At 40.2% G+C, this 19237-nt stretch overlaps 1 protein-coding gene across 1 annotated transcript in view; it reads right to left on the bottom strand.

Annotated features, from left to right (window-relative positions):
• Positions 1-11290: 11290 nt before the first annotated feature.
• LOC150083555 (protein transport protein Sec24C-like) overlaps positions 11291-19237 on the bottom strand; it is a 49160-nt gene continuing 41213 nt past the window's right edge. The window contains exon 7 of the mRNA XM_090378521.1: positions 11291-11644. Within this exon, the coding sequence (XP_090234647.1) occupies positions 11291-11644 (354 nt within the window). The remainder of the gene's footprint in view (positions 11645-19237) is intronic.

Below are 19237 nucleotides of genomic sequence, written 5' to 3'. Positions count from 1 at the left end.
CCAGTTTTCGAAAGACTATGAAGTGCTTCCGAAGTGGCTCTGCGAGCATCGTTGTCGGACGCGAAACGCTTGCCTTTCAAAGCTTTCTTCAGACGTGGAAACAGGAAGAAATCACACGGCGCTAAGTCCAGTAAATATGGCAGTACTTCGGTCGGCACCTATGCAGTGATCACTGCCTGCACAAGATTAGCTATATGGGGCCTGGCATTGTCTTGATGGAGACACCGCTTCACGCCGGAAAGTTCGGTCACATTCGAATATGGCCGTCCTACAAAGACACTCATTACCATATGCTTCATTTATCTCTTTAACTATTTCGATGCATTTAAGCCCCTCTCACATATCGCTGTTCAATCTGTTTGTCCGACATGATACTGGCTTCAAAAGGATCGTCAATGACACGCGGCTTAAAAGCTCTCTTCACGCAACACTGACTCGACAAGTAGTGGCATGCGCACACAGTCTGCTCAGTAGAGATCAAGGATAGCACCTTTAGGCAGTTATTCGCGCGGTATACATAAAATCTTTCACCAGTCAGCGAATTAAATGATCACCCCTTCGTATTGTCTGCGCAGGTAGCACCGTCACCGTCCTCCCCACACCGGGTGGAAAAGGCCCGGGTTAGAATCCCGTCGACGACGCGAGGAACTTTAAGGGAGTTTTTTTTTCACTCCGTGGCTGAGTTAGTCGGTCTCAGGCATAAAAAGCAAAGTTTCCCCTCTCTCCCCAGAAACTGTTGTTTTTTTCGTCCAGCAAAACAGGCAAATCGACCAGAGAACACACGCAATTTACAGACACAAATACGGGTTTTTGTAATCAATTACGGGTAACCCTAATATAATAATCTGATTTTTTTTTTTTTACTCCCTCGTATTAGCAACACAAATATTTTCGTGAAATAGAGCACAAAATGATCTCTAATTTTATTTTTGGTTGAATTAAAATCAATACATAACTGTCGGAACACAAAAATCCTGCTCCCGATACAATTATTACTTTGTTCTTATTATTTTGTGATGCACTGAACGGTGTATTAAGGAATAAATTAATGGTGGAAGTATTGTGTTTGTTTGGTGGTTTTCACAAATTCGCGTTAGGTACTCTGTGATATTACACAACTTTGCAAAACCAGTAAGTGGTGTGGGTTATGTGAGTAGTGTGTTGTTCTTGTTTTTCCACAGGTCACTTAATTACCGGGAGATAAATTCCCCGGAAGGGACGTTCCAGCTTCTGTCCACAGCACGAGAAGCTGGACCAGATACAGTAGATACCAGTTACATAGTTACACAAAGTTATATACCGATGAGCCAAACTCCTGCCACGTAATATCCGGGTCAGCCTTAGCTAACCTCGAACATCGATGAGCCGTGGTTGTCCAACACCTCGCCGACGGTTCGTGGGTTTACCCTCCTCGGACCACTTTCAGTAGGTACTGACCACGGCTAACCGTGAGCATCCCATCACCCGTGCCGTTTCGGATATGCTCTGACCTAGTCGTCTGGCCATTACAATTTGGTCTTTGTCAAACTCGCTAAAGTCCGCTGCCTTTCCCATTTGAAGAACAAGAGTAACACTGATTAACGGAGCTCAGTATCAGGTGTTTTTTAAACCGTGTCCCCACCCGCGTACGCGCCGTAGTTCACCTGCAGTTGCTTAGATTTGCATACGACTCGCTAGTCATAATATTTTGGCTCATCAGTTATTAGTTTCATAGCCGTAGTTATTTTGACACCTAATTCGTGTCCTCGTGGTAGCACAGTTGGCAGAATTGCCTTTCCTCCTCGCAGCGGGTGGAAAAGACTTGAGTTTCAATCACACCAGTGATGCGAGGAATTTTTTTAAACACCACTTTCACAACGTGGCTGAGTTAGTCTGTCTCAGCCGAGGGCAGCATGGTTTACTCCCACGGAAACTTAGGTTTTACTTCCAGTAAAAACTGCAAATCGACCACAGAACACACGCGATTTATGGACATATTATGTATGGCCAATGTGGCCTAAAGTCCGATTCGCCTAAATCCCTACAATAACCAACCAATGTAATTCATGCAGCCACCTTTTGCTTAAAGTAGTTTGTTATTTGATCATTTTGCAGTTAGAAAATGGGCAAGCAGCACTTTGTTATAACTCCTCATCGTTGATGAAGAGTTAGAGGTAATATGGGCAAAGGGTGGCCCTGCTAGATATTGAATAAAGGTTTTGAATTTTTTGGCTAGTGAGAATAGTTTCTTTTTTTATTTTTAGTATTACTATTGACCATAAGGTTCAAGCAAGGCCAAGGCTTTTCCTGCACCAGCCAAAAAGTAAACAAAAAAAAAAAAATGTTAATGGTGCTGGTTGTGCATTGCCCATGGAAAATGTTTATTTTCTTTAGTTGTGTATAGCGCTAGTTATTCTCAAAATTAATTTTCTCTTTCTTCAATTAATTTAAAATTTTTATCGAGACCCTAAAATCTCACAAAGCTTTAGAAACCATCTCTTTCATACTTAATAATCAATGAAAGCGAATAATGAGTTAGCTCATTTAATGAAGTTCAAAATAATCAGCAAATACCCATTATAATAAGCACTGGACTATTGAGGATTGGAAAAGAGTTGCTTGCTCTGACGAATCGAAGTTCCTGGTGCATCATGTTGACGGAAGGCTCAGAATCTGCGAAAAAAAACATGAATCCATGGACCCGTCATGTCTGAGGACTACTATGCAAGCTGGTGGGGGGGGGGGAAGTTTTACGGTGTGGGGAATATTTTCTTCGCACACGTTGGGTCCATTGATACCCATAGATTCACGTCTGAATGCCACATCGTACCTAAACATCGTTGCTGACCAAGTGCATCCGTTTATGTTGACAGTTTATCCTCAATCAGACGGTTACTTCCAGCAGGATAATGCGCCGGTGCACAAAGCCCGAATCACTATGGAATGGTTCCAGGAACATGACAATGACTTTTATTTGCTGCAGTGGCCCGCTCAGTCCGAGGATCTCAATCCTATTGAACATCTTTGAGATGAGCTGGAAAGGGCTGTCTGCTGCAGGCCAATATACTAAAGGGCTGTTCGCTGCAGGCCTACACCTCCGTCGAATCTCAAAGAACTGCGTGACACACTCTTGTCTGCATGGTACTCTATTCCTGCACAACGTTTTCAGCATCTTGTTCAATCCATGCCTAGACGAATTCAGGCTGTTTTGAAGGCTAAAGGAAGCTCAACACGCTACTCGGTAGGTGTGTCTAATAAAGTGGCAGCACAGTGTATAACTGAGAGTTCGATGATTTTGGGAAAATTGAGGAGAAAGTGGAAGACAAATTATTGAGGCTAAAAGTAAATAAGACACCAGGGGCTGATGAAATCTATCTCTAATTAAGTTAAAAGAAGCAGCAAAGCAACAAACCCTTAGACATTATTAGCAAGTTTTGTGACGTTCTTCCTTTGTACGATTTATAAATTTTAATTAGCCACAACTTGAATAACACTATCTAACAAAAGAATGCTTATGCCTGATATTTAACCGTTTGTTGTATGCAGTTTTTGTTGAATCCAGTGGTGTCATCGATTTTTCTGTAGTATAAATTTTTTGGAATCAATTGGAGATCTTATATTTTTATGCCACCTGTGCATATCACTTAAATTCGTACTACCACTGGATTATATAAGAGCTTGTAGTGTTCGTGTAATTATTTTTATTATTATTATTATTTATTTATTTTTATTTTATTTATTTTTTTGCGGTCCTAATGAAGCTTATTTTAGATTGCCTCCGAGTGATCATGACACTTCCTGCGTGTCTCATTTCTGCTGTGGCAGTTGCAAGCCAACATTAGAAGCATGGTTTCATGGTGGTCTTAAGTGTATGCATTTCCCTATTTCTGGAATATGGAGATTGCCCACAAACCATCAATACGACTGCTACCTTTGTATGGCGATGTATTGAAATATCTGCTAATCGAAGAGCTGTAGTGTATCCCAAAATACTGTACTACGCTCTGTTGCTCCAGTGATGCACAATAAACGCCCGCCAATTCCCATTACATCTTTCATTGAACAGTTTTCTGAACTGATAAGAAATCTAGCGAACACCAATTTATGGGTCTTTTTTACAACGTGGCTAAGTTAGTCAGTCTCAGATGAGGATAACTAAAAAAAATAAAGGCGCGTACGCCGAGCACGCCCCGTGGATGGTTTTATGTGAAACATCTTTCGTGTTTCTTTTAGGTATTTTGATTTGTATATACTGTATATATATATTATGAAATAAAAGAGCTTTTGTATTGCAAACATTTTATTGATCATTCACAAATTTCCATAATTTCAGCTGGAAGACAAGATACAATGGATTTATAATAGTTAAAGAGACGAATGCTTGTGATTGTAACGTATTTAAACGTCTCTGGAAAACAGCATCTATTGTGGTCCCCGGTCTTGTAATTGAAATTGAGGGATTAGTGTTTAGAGTAACATCGAATGTTTCTTGCAGAAAAGTAATTAACTATTTAGTTTTTTCTAATCCGAAGTTAACGTTGAAATCGCAGCTCATGATCATGGGTATTTTATGTAAATCTCCCTTTACCTTGAATTGAGTAGGGCAGCAAAACAAAATGAATGAAGTCAATGTTATCTTGTATGTCGCTGTTAAGAGAAATATAGACAACCGTTGTACCACATGGCCGTTGGGTAACAAGCAGTCCGCTGTACTATATATACCCCGTTGCTTCTCAATTGGAGAAATGTTCCATTGTACATAATTAATAGTAACTTGGGGTACATCATTGTTGGATGGAGAGGCATTGCTGGTTGAGGGCAATGCCTGATTGACTGACCAACGCTTGACCAATGCCTGACTAACGCTTGATTCACTGTTTTTTACGCAATCTCGATAGTCCTCTTCGTTCTCGCCCACTTATTGTTAACTTTGTCGTTATTTTCTTAGGTCTTAAAGACCTAAGACTAGTCGCTTTCATTCTTGCTCGATACTCTCCAGACCTCTCTGCGCTTGACTTGGCATCGTTGAACATTCAAATTTTATTTTCAAAATTTATTTGTTTTATTGTGTTTTTGTAATGCAGTTCGACGAAATTCACGAATAGCATTTGAAATTTATAAATCGGTTCACTAGAACTATAGATACCAGTCACGAAAAATGCATCAAGCGCTCTAATTACACTACAGCCACATCGAGTACTCGACACAGACTAGTAGTAGGAGCTTGGGAAGCGCCTCTGGCGGAGGCGGTGGATGACGCAATAATTTCCGTGACGCATTTTTCGTGGCCAATCAGATTTACCCGGTTGAAATTTTTTTAGGTGCCTGCAATTTCACAACAAAAACTAAACTATTATATTTGGGTTACCTGGAAAGTAACTTTCAACTACCCATGTGATTTGTGTCTGTAAATTGCCTGTAGTCGATTTTTTTGCTTTGCTGGACGAAAAGCCCGGATTCTGGAGGGGGGGGACCTTGCTATCTAGGCGTGAGATCGACTAACTCAGCCATGGAGTTAAAAAAGCCAAATATTCCAAAGGATCAAGAATCTCACCTCTTAGACACCCAGGATGAATAGAGTGCTTTCTCTTGCTTTGCAAACGGTCTCTTCACAAGACGAAGAACCCTCCTAGCACAACAAAGGCAGACTTGAACATGATCCACAATAGCGAAAGATATATCCACCTAACCAAGATGCCCATTAGTAAAACAGAACATTTAATAACAGAACTGCAAGAAGAGCAATTCTTGATCCCCTCCAGACAAACCTGCTGAAATCGACTACCACTAATTTGGACTTTACTAACTGGAATTACAACACCAAAGGCCTTTTGGCAACCTACACCAATGCTCCCTTGCATGGTGCCTTCTTTACCACTTCCCTCGGAAAGTGGAGGGTCCCTTTCCTCCTCATCGCCTCCCCACTCTTTCTTCTGGTGGGACATGGGCCTGCCCCACTGTTAATTGCAGGGGTCAATCTCTCTATCGACCCCTTACTTCCAACTTCTACCCCCGGTCTTCATCTCCCCACTCACCCTGTCTACTTCTCACAGTGTATGCCCCACACAGTCGAAACTTAAAAGTACTAAAATTCTGTTCACCCAATTTTTCGGCCTTATACACCTTTCTGCATATAACCCCTACAGAGTTGTTATTTATTTGTTATTTTTTTTAAATTAAAAAAAAAATTTAATTTTTTAAAATTTTATTTTTAATTTTTTTTTAAATTTTTTATTTTATTTTTATTTTATTTATTTTTTTTAAAATTTTTTTTAGGCCCTTACCATTGAAATCCCAAGAAATTAGGTGGCAGGGCCTGTCAGAGTTGAAATTATGTGCTGGTGTACCTGGTCTGCCTCCACGGGGCGAAGTGTGGGCAACGTTGGGTCCCATTAGGGGCTCAGCGGATAAATGACCAGATGAACAACGGTACACAACACTACACTGTACAATATCCATATACTTTTAAATCTCTGGCATTTACAGTGTACTGTATCACACGACAATGTAAACACGCAGTGATGGGAGAAACCCCTGGTACCGCTTGATCCTCAACACACTGAACACTGAGTATAGGATATATATCAATTAGCGCTTCAGCTCATTAAAGAATAAATGGTAATTTTCTGAAAGGATGATAAAGTAATTTCACAATGAATGATTTCTTTCATTTTCTTTCATTTCTTTAGTGAGGTTTTCCAAGTGGTGATTCTAAATCACCCTTGGATGTCACCAGAATACGAAACGCTCTCTTCAAACAAATGCAAATTGCTCTTTAGGTGTGCTGATTGCGATAAAAATTTGAGAATCTCTGCTCTATAGAAACTGTAATAGTCTTAAAACACGTTGCCAACGGTGGATAAAAGTAAAATGAAATTTATTTACTAATCGACCAGGGATGCGTTATTTGTCAGAGTACGGTGAGATCGCATTAATTTCTGCAATGATTGATTGTCATAGTCCCATATGGATCTCATTGGCAGTTTGCTAATCATCTTGGATTATGATCCTCCTCCAATTGGAGGATGATCATCCGACAATATTTTGGAGGATGAGTATCAAAACTAAGTGATTTTCACCTTGACCCGAAGAAAGACATCTCAAGCCTAATGAATAAAACACTGTAATCAGGTTGATAATGCATAGATATTTTTAATAAAAGATTTTTTACTAATCCTTAATTCACAGCAATTTTCATTATCAAATTTTATGACCTTAAACGAGTAATAGGACGCGTAAATGAGCTAATTATAATGCATACGACCAATAAAATAGCCCACAAAATCATTACTCCAACGGCGACCAATAATAGTCCCCCGATTGCTGCTAGTAATATTTTTAAAAGATGGCAAACTCCATTGTAGATTTGAGGTAAAAAGCAATCGACCAACGCTTTAAACATACCCAATATTAGGTTATTCTTGTCCAATATTACCGAATAAAGCCAAGTAAAACAAATAACGAATAAAACAGTTGGATTACTGAAAGCAGCAAATATGATCCTCTTCAAATGCCTAAACATTTCAATCCATATCGATATTATCACACCTATTGCGATCACAAAAGCAACAAACAGCAGGACTATTATCATAAAGGCTGCTAAGAGGAAATCCAACAGAAACGCTAGCATTCTTTCTTTGGTCAACGTTCTTGAAGAAATCAAATTCTGTTTCTTTTTCTCTGTTGCCAATTGTCCAGATAGAACCATCACTGTTTGGAGGAAACGAAGCCAGTTTATGAATATAAAACGTTATTAATTGGCTACCAAGGTTGCGATCACATTGTTGTAATCGCAACAGTGTAACTATGACACTACGATAGATGGTCCATCTATTGTAGTGTTGATACTTATTGTAGGGTTTTAGGAGCATCAGTGACTAAGGCCATATTGCTGTATATATATGTCTGTAAATTGTGTGTGTTGCGAGGTCGATTTTCTGTTTGTTGGATGAAAAGCTTGAATTTCCAGGAGCAAAAACCATGCTACCCTCGCCTGAGACCGATTAACTCAGCCACGTTGTGAAAAAGGCACATAAAATCAGCCGTCATTCAGGTCTTTACTGGTGTGGGTAGGACGACGATCCAACCCACTCTGCTATGCACGAGGGCTACTGTTGATATACAGTAATAGGATTTTCAATGATGAAAATCGAAAGGAAATGAATACTGGAAGCGAAAACATCGGGACAAATAGCAACATAATTTTTACTGCCCCGTATTTTCTAAGACACCCTAGTACATTTAATATTTTTGGACTGGTGCAATATTTTATCTTAATTGACATCATCTGAATCTTTTGTGGATTTCTTCTTCTCGAAATACTCTCCTTTGAACTTTATGCACTTTCGCCACCGTCGTATCCACGCATTAAATGCTTGTTACAAGCCAATTTTCGAAAGACATTGAAGTTCTTCCGAAGTGGCTCTGCGAGCATCGTTGTCGGACGCGAAATGCTTGCCTTTCAAAGCTTTCTTCAGACATGGAAACAGGAAGAAATGACACGGTGCTAAGTCCGGTAAATAAGGTGAATATGGCAGTACTTCGGTCGGCACCTATGCAGTGATCACTGACTGCACAAGATTAGCCATATGGGGCCTGGCATTGTCTTGATGGAGACACCGCTTCACGCCAGAAAGTTCGGTCACATCCGAATATGGCCGTCCTACAAAGACACTCATTACCATATGCTTCATTTATCTCTTTAACTATTTCGATGCATTTAAGCCCCTCTCACATATCGCTGTTCAATCTGTTTGTCTGACATGATACTGGCTTAAAACGATCGTCAATGACACGCGGCTTAAAAGCTCTCTTCACGCAACACTGGCTCGACAAGTAGTGGCATGCGCACACAGTCTGCTCAGTAGAGATCAAGGAGAGCACCTTTAGGCAGTTATTCGCGCGGTATACATAAAATCTTTCACCAGTCAGCGAATTAAATGATCACCCCTTCGTATTGTCTGCGCGGTAGCACCGTCACCGTCCTCCGAACACCGGGTGGAAAAGGCCCGGGTTAGAATCCCCTCGACGACGCGAGGAACTTTAAGGGAGTTTTTTTCACTCCGTGGCTGAGTTAGTCGGTCTCAGGCATAGATAGCAAAGTTTCCCCTCTTCCCCAGAAACTGTGGTTTTTTCGTCCAGCAAAACAGGCAAATCGACCAGAGAACACACGTAATTTACAGACACAAATACGGGTTTTTGTAATCAATTACGGGTAACCCTAATATAATAATCTGATTTTTTTTTTTTTTTACACCCTCGTATTAGCAACACAAATATTTTCGTGAAATAGAGCACAAAATGATCTCTAATTTTATTTTTGGTCGAAGTAAAATCAATACATATCTGTAGGAACACAAAAATCCTGATCCCGATACAATTATTACTTTGTTCTTATTATTTTGTGATGCACTGAACGGTGTATTAAGGAATAAATTAATAGTGGAAGTACTGTGTTTGTTTGGTGGTTCCGTGGTTTTCACAAATTCGCGTTAGGTACTCTGTGATATTACACAACTTTGCAAAACCAGTAAGTGGTGTGGGTTATGTGAGTAGTGTGTTGTTCTTGTTTTTCCACAGGTCACTTAACTACCGGGAGATAAATTCCCCGGAAGGGACGTTCCAGCTTCTGTCCACAGCACTTGAAGCTGGACCAGATATAGTAGATACCAGTTACATAGTTACACAAAGTTATACTACCGGGAGATAAATTCCCCGGAAGGGACGTTCCAGCTTCTGTCCACAGCACGAGAAGCTGGACCAGATATAGTAGATACCAGTTACATAGTTACACAAAGTTATACACCGATGAGCCAAACTCCTGCCACGTAATATCCGGGAGAGCCTTAGCTAACCTCGAACATCGATGAGCCGTGGTCGTCCAACACCTCGCCGACGGTTCGTGGGTTTTCCCTCCTCGGACCACTTTCAGTAGGTACTAACCACGGCTAACCGTGAGCATCCCACCACCCGTGCCGTTTCGGATATGCTCTGACCTAGTCGTCCGACCATTACAATTTGGTCTTTGTCAAACTCGCTAAAGTCCGCTGCCTTTCCCATCTGAAGAACAAGAGTAACACTGATAAACGGAGCTCAGTATCAGGTGTTTTTTATACCGTGTCCCCACCCGCGCACGCGCCATAGTTCACCTGCACTTGCTTAGATTTGCATAACGACTCGTTGGTCATAATATTTTGGCTCATCAGTTATTAGTTTCATAGCCGTAGTTATTTTGACACCTAATTCGTGCCCTCGTGGTAGCACAGTTGGTAGAATTGCCCTTCCTCCTCACAACAGGTGGAAAAGACTTGAGTTTGAATCACACCAATGATGCGAGGAATTTTTTAAACACCACTTTCACAACGTGGCTGAGTTAGTCTGTCTCAGCCGAGGGCAGCATGGTTTACTCCCACGGAAACTTAGGTTTTACTTCCAGTAAAAACTGCAAATCGACCACAGAACACACGTGATTTATGGACATATTATGTATGGCCAATGTGGCCTAAAGTCTAATGCGCCTAAATCCCTACAATAACCAACCAATGTAATTCATGCAGCCACCTTTTGCTTAAACTAGGTGTTATTTGATCATTTTGCAGTAAGAAAATGGAAAAGCAGCACTTATAGCTCTTCATCCTTAATGAAAAGTTAGAGGTAATATGGGCAGAAGGTAGCCCTGCTAGATATTGAATAAAGGTTTTGAATTTTTTGGCTAGTTAGGATAGTTTCTCTTTTGTTTTTAGTATTCCTATTGACCATAAGGTTCAAGCAAGGCCAAGGCTTTTGCTGCACCAGCCAAAAAAGTAAACAAACAAAAAAAAAAGTGTTATGTGGTACTCGTTGCACTATGCCCATGGAAAATGTTTATTTTCTTTAGTGGTGTATAGCGCTAGTTATTCTCAAAATTAATTTCCTCTTTCTGAAGTTTTATCGAGACCCTAAAATCTCACAAAGCTTTAGAAACCATCTCTTTCATACTTAATAATCAATGAAAGCAAATAATGAGTTAGCTCATTTAATGAAGTTCAAAATAATCACCAAATACCCATTATAATAAGTGTTTCTGTTGATATTATTCATGAGTATAGTTCCCCCTCTTCTCCATTTCTTTTGCAGCCCCTAATCTTGTCCCTGCACAAAATAACTTTTTGTAAACACTGAAAATATTAATTTTCAGAAAAAAAGAAGGCAACGCATCTAGAGAGAAAAATAAGTTTATGAATTGCAGAACATTACAAATTTCTATTGGCGATTAAAATTCGAACACAAACTGTTCATTGAAAATTTTTTTCTCCCATCCTGTTATGGCCGTTTAAAGTTCCTCCATTAAAGCACTTAAATTACGATCGTTCTTTATTGCTTTTGCAATATGACGAGGTTGGATAATAACTGGGCCTAAATCTCCCCTTTCATCTATGGCTGCATTCCCGCACATCTCTGCCAGTTCAGCAGCAACGTACGACAGTAGACCAGCAAGATATATAGGAGAAGTGACAGCGATGGAGGGGGTAGGTTGTACTTCACGCAGAAGATTATAGACACAATTATACGAAATTCCCAATCCTATTTTGTTGGTCACACTTTTCCGAGTGAACAGGTAGGTAAGATCCCTTTTATCTCCAAATCTGTCTTCTTTCTTTTTTTTGCCCATGTCGAGGAATTTGATCTGAAAAAAGAATTAAAAGTAGCTGGTTAAATGAGAGTGAAATGGATAAAGGCGATGGTACACTAAGTAGCCACTTTATTAGATAAACTTGCCACAAAACCTGTAGGATGAGGAGGAGTGAGCTCTTCAGAGAAAAAAAATTATTTATATATATATATATATTCTGTCATGACCACCAGGTCAAAGCAATTTACAATAAATCATGAATACAATCATTAACCGTATTTGGCAATCGCGGGCTTGAACCTTGGTACACTCAAAGAGTTTGTGCTCCTACGCTTTAACTCCTGACTCGGCTATGTCTCCTCATCTACAGCCACCCAGTTTACAAAATGAAATTTTGTAAACTGGGTGCAAAATTTGCGGGAAGCAATTGAATTGACACGGAACAGTGTCCCTCTGCAACGAGTTTGATACCAAGCTGAGTCTGTGCTACTACGAATCTAGACTGTTATCGGGATAAAGGAGAATTACTATTAGGTAGCTGAACTATATTCTTAGTCAACGATTTGAAATTTTCATTAATTCAAATTCATGATTTTCGCTTGGGAAGGTTTACATAGGACAGCCCTCGTGGGTAACACGGTTGGTAGAATCACCGACCCCCCCCCCCCACAGACCTGAGTAAAAGACCCAAGTTCGATTCCAGTTGATGACCTAAGGAATTTTTATGGACATTTTACACAACGTGGCTGAGTTAGTGGGTCTCAGGCGAGGGTAGCATGGATTCTTCTCCCGGGAACTCTGGTTTTATTTCCAGCAAATCGACCACAGAACACATACAATTTACAGGCAATATACATGGAGCAATATGACCTCAGTTGCTCATGCTCCTAAAACCCTACTACTACAATACATCATAAAGGACACCATAGCTAAATAAACACTGATCTGCAAATCCTAAAATAAAATCCACGTAATAAGGTTACCACGAGAGCTTACTTACAGGTTCAAAGAGTGGTTTTTGGAGCAACTGCGATGGAATGAATCCTACACTACCCACATACAGTATTTTAGTTCCTGTGTGTATGGTTTTTTACAATTTAATGAGATTGATCATATTGTTAGGTTTTATTTCGAACAATAGAAAGCACTGCTTGTCTGTAGTTCAACTGTTGGGGATTGTTTCAGTTGATACACATCTCAACAATGCCAGACCAGGGAAAGTTAACACATTTAAAATAATCCGAATGAGGACAATGTTAAAAAAAAAGTACACATTTGTCCACTGAACAGAGAGATTATGCAGAAAGAGATCGTTTCTACCGTCAAATACTGAAACGAAAGTTGAATGAATTAGATATTTACTGGTGAGATGAGTACTGATGGAAGTCACACAGAGGTTCAATAATTGATAATGAAGTTTCTAATTACTGATCAGTTGAACTTTATCTTTAACGTTAAAAAACTGGGCAATGTCCTGTTTCTAAAAAATGTGCAGCTAACTCAGATCCATCGAGTTTCTAATAATGCACCTATTCTTCACATGTCCGTTCGTCTGTCCTCATACAATAACTCAGCTCTAGCAGCTGGACATTTTACACAACGTGGCTGAGTTAGTATTTAGGGCTTTTTGGCTGAGTTAGTATTTAGGGCTTAAAAACTAACAAACCGTATTATTGTGTTTGAAGCACTCGATATTACGTTTGTTGCCATGAGCTGGTTCAATGAGTGAATAGGCAATGCGGAGGATGCACAGAAACATTGTTTTTTGCTCATTTATAGTTGAAAACCACGAATTATTATTATCCGCTAACGCGCTTGAAATGTAACGCATTGCATAATTAGCTAGCTTGTTTCATTCCTCTTGATTTGAAATATGAAAATACACTGTGACATTGAACTTGCAGCACCCTGTAGAATCAGAATATAGAGAGGATACTTAGAGGATTATCCATGTAATATCAATGTGTTCTCCTTTCCCAAGGAGTTAAGAACACATGATAAAATGTGCAGATCAATGTGAAGTAAATCCGTCATGGTTGCGATTGCATTGAGCTTAGCGTCTGGGTGTCGAATAGCCTCCTGCGAAATTTTACACTTGTCTTTCAAAAAACTTTGTGGATCCATGCCAAATGTCATTAAATCAGACCAATATAAATCCGAAATTATTATTTCTCTGTCCGTCAGTCCGCATGTAATAACTCGCCTCCACTGAAGGGATTTTCATAAAATTTTATATTGGTTCTTTTAGAAAGATTTGTCAAGCCATCCCAAATTTCATTAAAATCGGACCCTTAGAAATCTGGTGATTATATTTAATTTTTTTCATGTGTATCACACAGACTATCCATGCATATTGTAGTTGACTTGCACTGTTTGGAAAAATGAATTGGCAATATGGGCGGATGTTCAGAAACGAAAATATCTGTTGGCACATGAAATCGTTGCTTTTTTCCTTGTTGCAAATGGTCATGGAGTGTGTGCTTTCTAGTGATATTCTCAACAAATTTGCCCGTTGTCTTACTCTTATACGACGATCTTCCCTCACGATAACAGAAGCAGTGCCTGTGGTGACGACAGCAGCAGTTGAAGTACCAGGACCGCCGATGTTGTGATTGAATCACGTCCGTCTTTAAACATCCAAAACCACCTGCGATTTGTGCTGAATGGAAGCATAGATTAACCCAAGCCTCTTTTAACATTCCATACACTGCCGCTGTTTTCTCGAGAGGGAAACAAAATTTGAGAGCAACATGCTGTTCCTCGCATGTCACGTCCATTGTTACTTAGACGAAACTGAACAGGCATAAACTTGACCGATCGGCAAGGTTACACCGTGGGCACAAGTCAACTGCGCAATTGCTATGTGATGCAGCTTTAAATTCGGCAACTCAGCTAGAAATAGCCAGCAGTACGGTTGTTGATGAGAAATTAACATCATTCTATCAAAGACTATCTAACAAATTAATATCCTGCACTGTTATCTAAATTCCCACATTAAGACTAAGGAGGAGGGCCCATCTTCAATATACTCAAAGAAAGCTGAGGCATTCTAAACGCATCGCTACTACACGTGAGGTGGTAATGGATGAAGAAACCTTCAAACAGTGGATACAGTCAACCTTCCACCCTGATCTGGAAAAACATCCTCCCCTTCCTGTAGCGGCCATCACAGCCAGGACCTCACGCATGTTACGACCTGGCGAGATACGATAATGAAAGCAATTAACAGCCTACCCAACAAACCTACAGTTGGTCCCGATGGATTTCCGCCCTTCATTCTCAAAATTTGCAGTGCCTACGGGATCGACCTTTTGCATAACATATTCAACTGCATTCTACAGTCAGGTTTCACACCAACAATGTGGAACATCTGTCACATCCTACCAGTACTGAAAACTAACAAACCGAAAGTTCTAAAAGGCTACAGAGCAATCTCCATATCCTGTGGGGGTTGCTGAGTCTTTGAAAAATCGATCCAGCCTATCTTAGTAGAACACTTGTTTCAACGAACGACCACAGCCGTCGTCATTTGGTTTTTAGGAGCATTAGCAACTAAGGCCATATTGCTCCGGGGATATGCGGTGGTCATTCCCTAACCTTTCCGCATCCTCCATATTTGGTGGTCACGGGCTCGAACCCCGGTCTAATCAAGAAGCATGTGCTATGCACTGCTGCTCCTGCCCACCTGGCTACGGAGGCGCTGGACGACCACAGCATCTCCATACTGTTATTCCTAGGTCCACACTGTCTAATCTCTTAATGACCAGCTGGGCAATCCAAAAAGCCCTAAATACTAAGAAACAACTCGAAATTGTATTCTTGGATATAGAAACAGCTTTTGACACGAGAGCTGGTGAAAATTTTGAAACATTACTTCAGAATCGAACGAAACCTACTTGCTTTTCTAAACCAGCTTCTTAACAATAGGAAAATTATCAAATATAACAATATATTGGAGAGCACCATCACGACCTCTGTTGACATCCCACAAGGAGGAGTTCTTTCCACACGGTTCTTTGCCACTGCTTCGGAGCCCTTCTTTGCGAAGCACCCAAACTTCCTCTCATATGTTGACGATCTCAAGGTGCTTGTCACATTACATGGTCCAGCAAAAGTAGATGTAGTTGCCTCCAAAACACAGAACATCCTGGTTGAACTTCAGGATTATCTACGGCTCGGACTAAAGTTGAACCCTCAGAAAGCAGCTCAGACGACCTTCACAAAAAGGAAGACAAAGAATGAAATTACACTGAAAATCAACAGGACCGTCATTGAAAAGGTAAACTCTCACACTGATTTGCAGTTGAAGTGGGATTACAGACTAACCTTCAAAGACCACCTCAACATGGCCAGGCAGAAAATGCTTGCTGCTCTCTGGGTAATCCGACAGGAGCTGGTTGGTCTTAGGCCTCGAGAGTTCACTTTGGATTACATCCAAAGAAATTTGATTCCTGTACTGCTCTATGCATATGTGCTTTGGTCTGGGGCCTCTCCTGCTCAACTCAAGAGATTCCTTTGGACAGGGTACTGGCTCCTGAGATGGTTAAACAGGTTGATGGGCCACCCTTTTACCATTTCTCGGAGTGTGCTCTATGCAAACATTGGCCTGAAACCACGGGAAACCATCATCAAGGAGAGAAACCTGCACACATTTGCTCAACTCCTTTGTGACCAAATGGATTCACCCGACATCTGGGAAGTGACAAACTCTCGGACTACCCAACGAACCCGGTGCAGTGCAACACCTTGTCCACGTTCTTCACCACAAAACCTGCAATACACAGGATCAGTGTTTCCAGCAAATATGGTCAGACCATATAACTTCCTGGGAATCGATGCCTCAGCTTTCTGCAGCTTGAAGCGCTACAGACAAGACACACTGAAAGAACTGTATAAAGTAGAACTATTGGCTGTACCACCTTCATAGTTTTGAAACTTCAATGTTATATCATATCAGCTAACTTGTAAATACAATGTGTGTTTATATATTTATTATATAATTTGAATATTTATTATGTACACCCCTCTAGCCGAACCAGGCCATTCCAGGGGTGCCCACTGATGTGGAAATAATCAAATGTTAATAATAATAAAGGTTAGCTATAGCTGTTAAAGTGGATATACACTGCCCTGCCATTAATATCTGGACACCTGCCTTCAGACAAAATAAAAAAGCTTTTATTGTATCATTTAATACTTTGTGTTGAACCTTTTGCATTTGACCTTCAATCTTCGCGGCATACTCTTAACCAGCTTTTTATAAATGTCAGGCAATATGTTCCCCACTCACCCTTTAACGCAGCCACCAGTTCGGCCTTGTTCTTTGGGTGATCGTGACGTGCAAATACCAAATGATCCAATACATCCAAAAGATGCTTGATACGGTTCAGAACAGTAGTCTGGGCTGGCCAATCCAACTTTTCCACACCCATGTCCTCAAATCACTCTGTTACAACCCAAGCAGTATGGCACTGCACATTGTCTTGCTGATACAGGTATGGGCCTTCCCCAAAGTACTGACATAATGTTGGAAGTGCATAATTGTCCAGGCTGTCCAGATATTGCACAGCATTCATGGTTTTGTCAATAACGACTAATGGGCCCAAGCCAAACCATGAAAAGCAGCCCCATACCATGACACTGCCAAACTTCATTGTTGGGATACAGTCAGGAACTGTTCTCCTGGCATTTGCCACACCCAGGAATGACCATCAGACTGGTAGAGTGTGAACCTCATCTGTCCATAGTTTTCCACTGCTCTACAGCCCAGGATTCGTGCTCCTTACACCATGTTAATTGGCATCTAGCATTTGTTGAACGTGTCATCTTGCATGCCCACTTTTGCAATTGTCTGTTCAAAGCCCAGTTTGCATATTTATAGCAGGTTCTGTGACATGGTGCATGCATAGGATCTGTTTCCCCATCCACGGAGGGGTGTCTGGATATTAATGGTAGAGTGGTTTATGAGTAGCCCCACAGCATTATCAGACTTCCAATTGCCACCATCAACACTAAAATCCAAACTGATCAATCTACAGGACCTGTCCGAACAGTTCCACAATCCCATCACAACAGTTAGGCCTCCCTGAAAATGAAACTGTTTTTTTTTTGGTATGATGCGAAGCTTTTATACAGCAGCTCTCCATGATAACAGAAATTCTCCGACTCTCCTGTAGATATCTGGAACTTCAGTGTAATATTTTCCAAGGTTATCACATGTTTAATTTTTAATTGTACTATTTTCTGCAGGGATTGGCAATTCCTAACCACAGTTAATCTGATCCTTTATATGCACATCCATTATTATCATTCTTTCATCTTTTAACTACATCTATTGATGCCAGTGGTATCCTATTTCTTCTTGGATTACGTATCATTCATACCAGTTATTACTGAGAGGAGTGTCCAAATACTTTTCTTAGGATAGTATATAGTTTGTGAATTCCTTATACTAGGGGATTCTCAAATAATTCACTGTTGGCAGTGTAATTTGAGACATGTATCCACTTATGTTTTCTGAAGTTGTTGCTAGGAAGGATACCTAGCATCAACTGACATCCAGGCACATTCACTTCCATTTCTAGATCAAGCACTGAAATCCATCAATGAGACTGGCATTGCTTGCTTGGAGAAATTGATAAAAGGATTAATGGAAGCAATACCCCGTGCTAACATTTACTCAAGTGTACTGTTTATTAATAATCTTTTTTAGTTTACTCAAGAATGGCTACACAGGAGTTTACCACAAATGGCACAAGTTACAAATATTTGAACATGTTTAGTGGCATTCATGTCAATTTTATCATGTTGCTGTGGAACTGTATTGGCAAATTAGCAACCAAAACTCTACAAATCACCTCCTGAAACCATGTTTAGGGACTTGGTCATTAGTTTTGGGGCAGTATAAACAGCACCTAACTTCATGATTACATTGAAGTCAATTTCACACCTATCTAATACTGGCAGCAAATATCAACATACTGTATTTTGAAAATGTAACCATTTTAGTGGTAGACAGAGATGAAACATTAAAAATAGGGTTCAACAAGCAGTGAGTTTACTGATTCATGTTCAGATTTAAAGGAAATTTCGGGAAGGACACCAATTGTGCAAACATTGAAAGCAAGAACATGAAGTTAATTTCCATTTCTAGTTGAAAGTTCACTGATGAAGCTAACACAGAGTGAGAACAGGCTATAGGCCTTATCAATAGATTGCCTAGTTGATGCAGGATCAGTCATTTCAGCACATTTTTATCAGAATCAAGCTGTTGCTCTACGATCCACTCTAGATCACATTAGAGCCAAATATAAATTTAGCAGAGTATAGCATCTGCTCCCTACTTAACTGGATATAGTGCCCGGAGAATGTTTAATATCTTTAAGCAGGTGATACATACTTTTAATATATTCCAGAAAGTTTAATTTGGTATTCAGTATTAATCCAAGCAATCTGATACTACAAGCAAGTAGTATAAGTTGTTTATTAGCTACCGTTTAGTTCAGTGCATTTTGGAAGCCATATAATATAATCAGATTTCTATATGCAGATAACCTCTCTACGGAGGCTAGTATTTATCATTATGTGGTTTACTCCGATTTGAAAATAAGATTATCGGGCTTGTGGAAATCTTTCCTATATACAGAC

Source organism: Mastigoproctus giganteus, chromosome 7 (genome assembly GCF_048544385.1).
Source record: "Mastigoproctus giganteus isolate SK-2022 chromosome 7, ASM4854438v1, whole genome shotgun sequence".
Taxonomy (NCBI): Eukaryota; Metazoa; Arthropoda; class Arachnida; order Uropygi; family Thelyphonidae; genus Mastigoproctus; species Mastigoproctus giganteus.
Note: the sequence above shows the minus strand (reverse complement) of the source record. Positions and strands in the feature narration are given on the sequence as shown.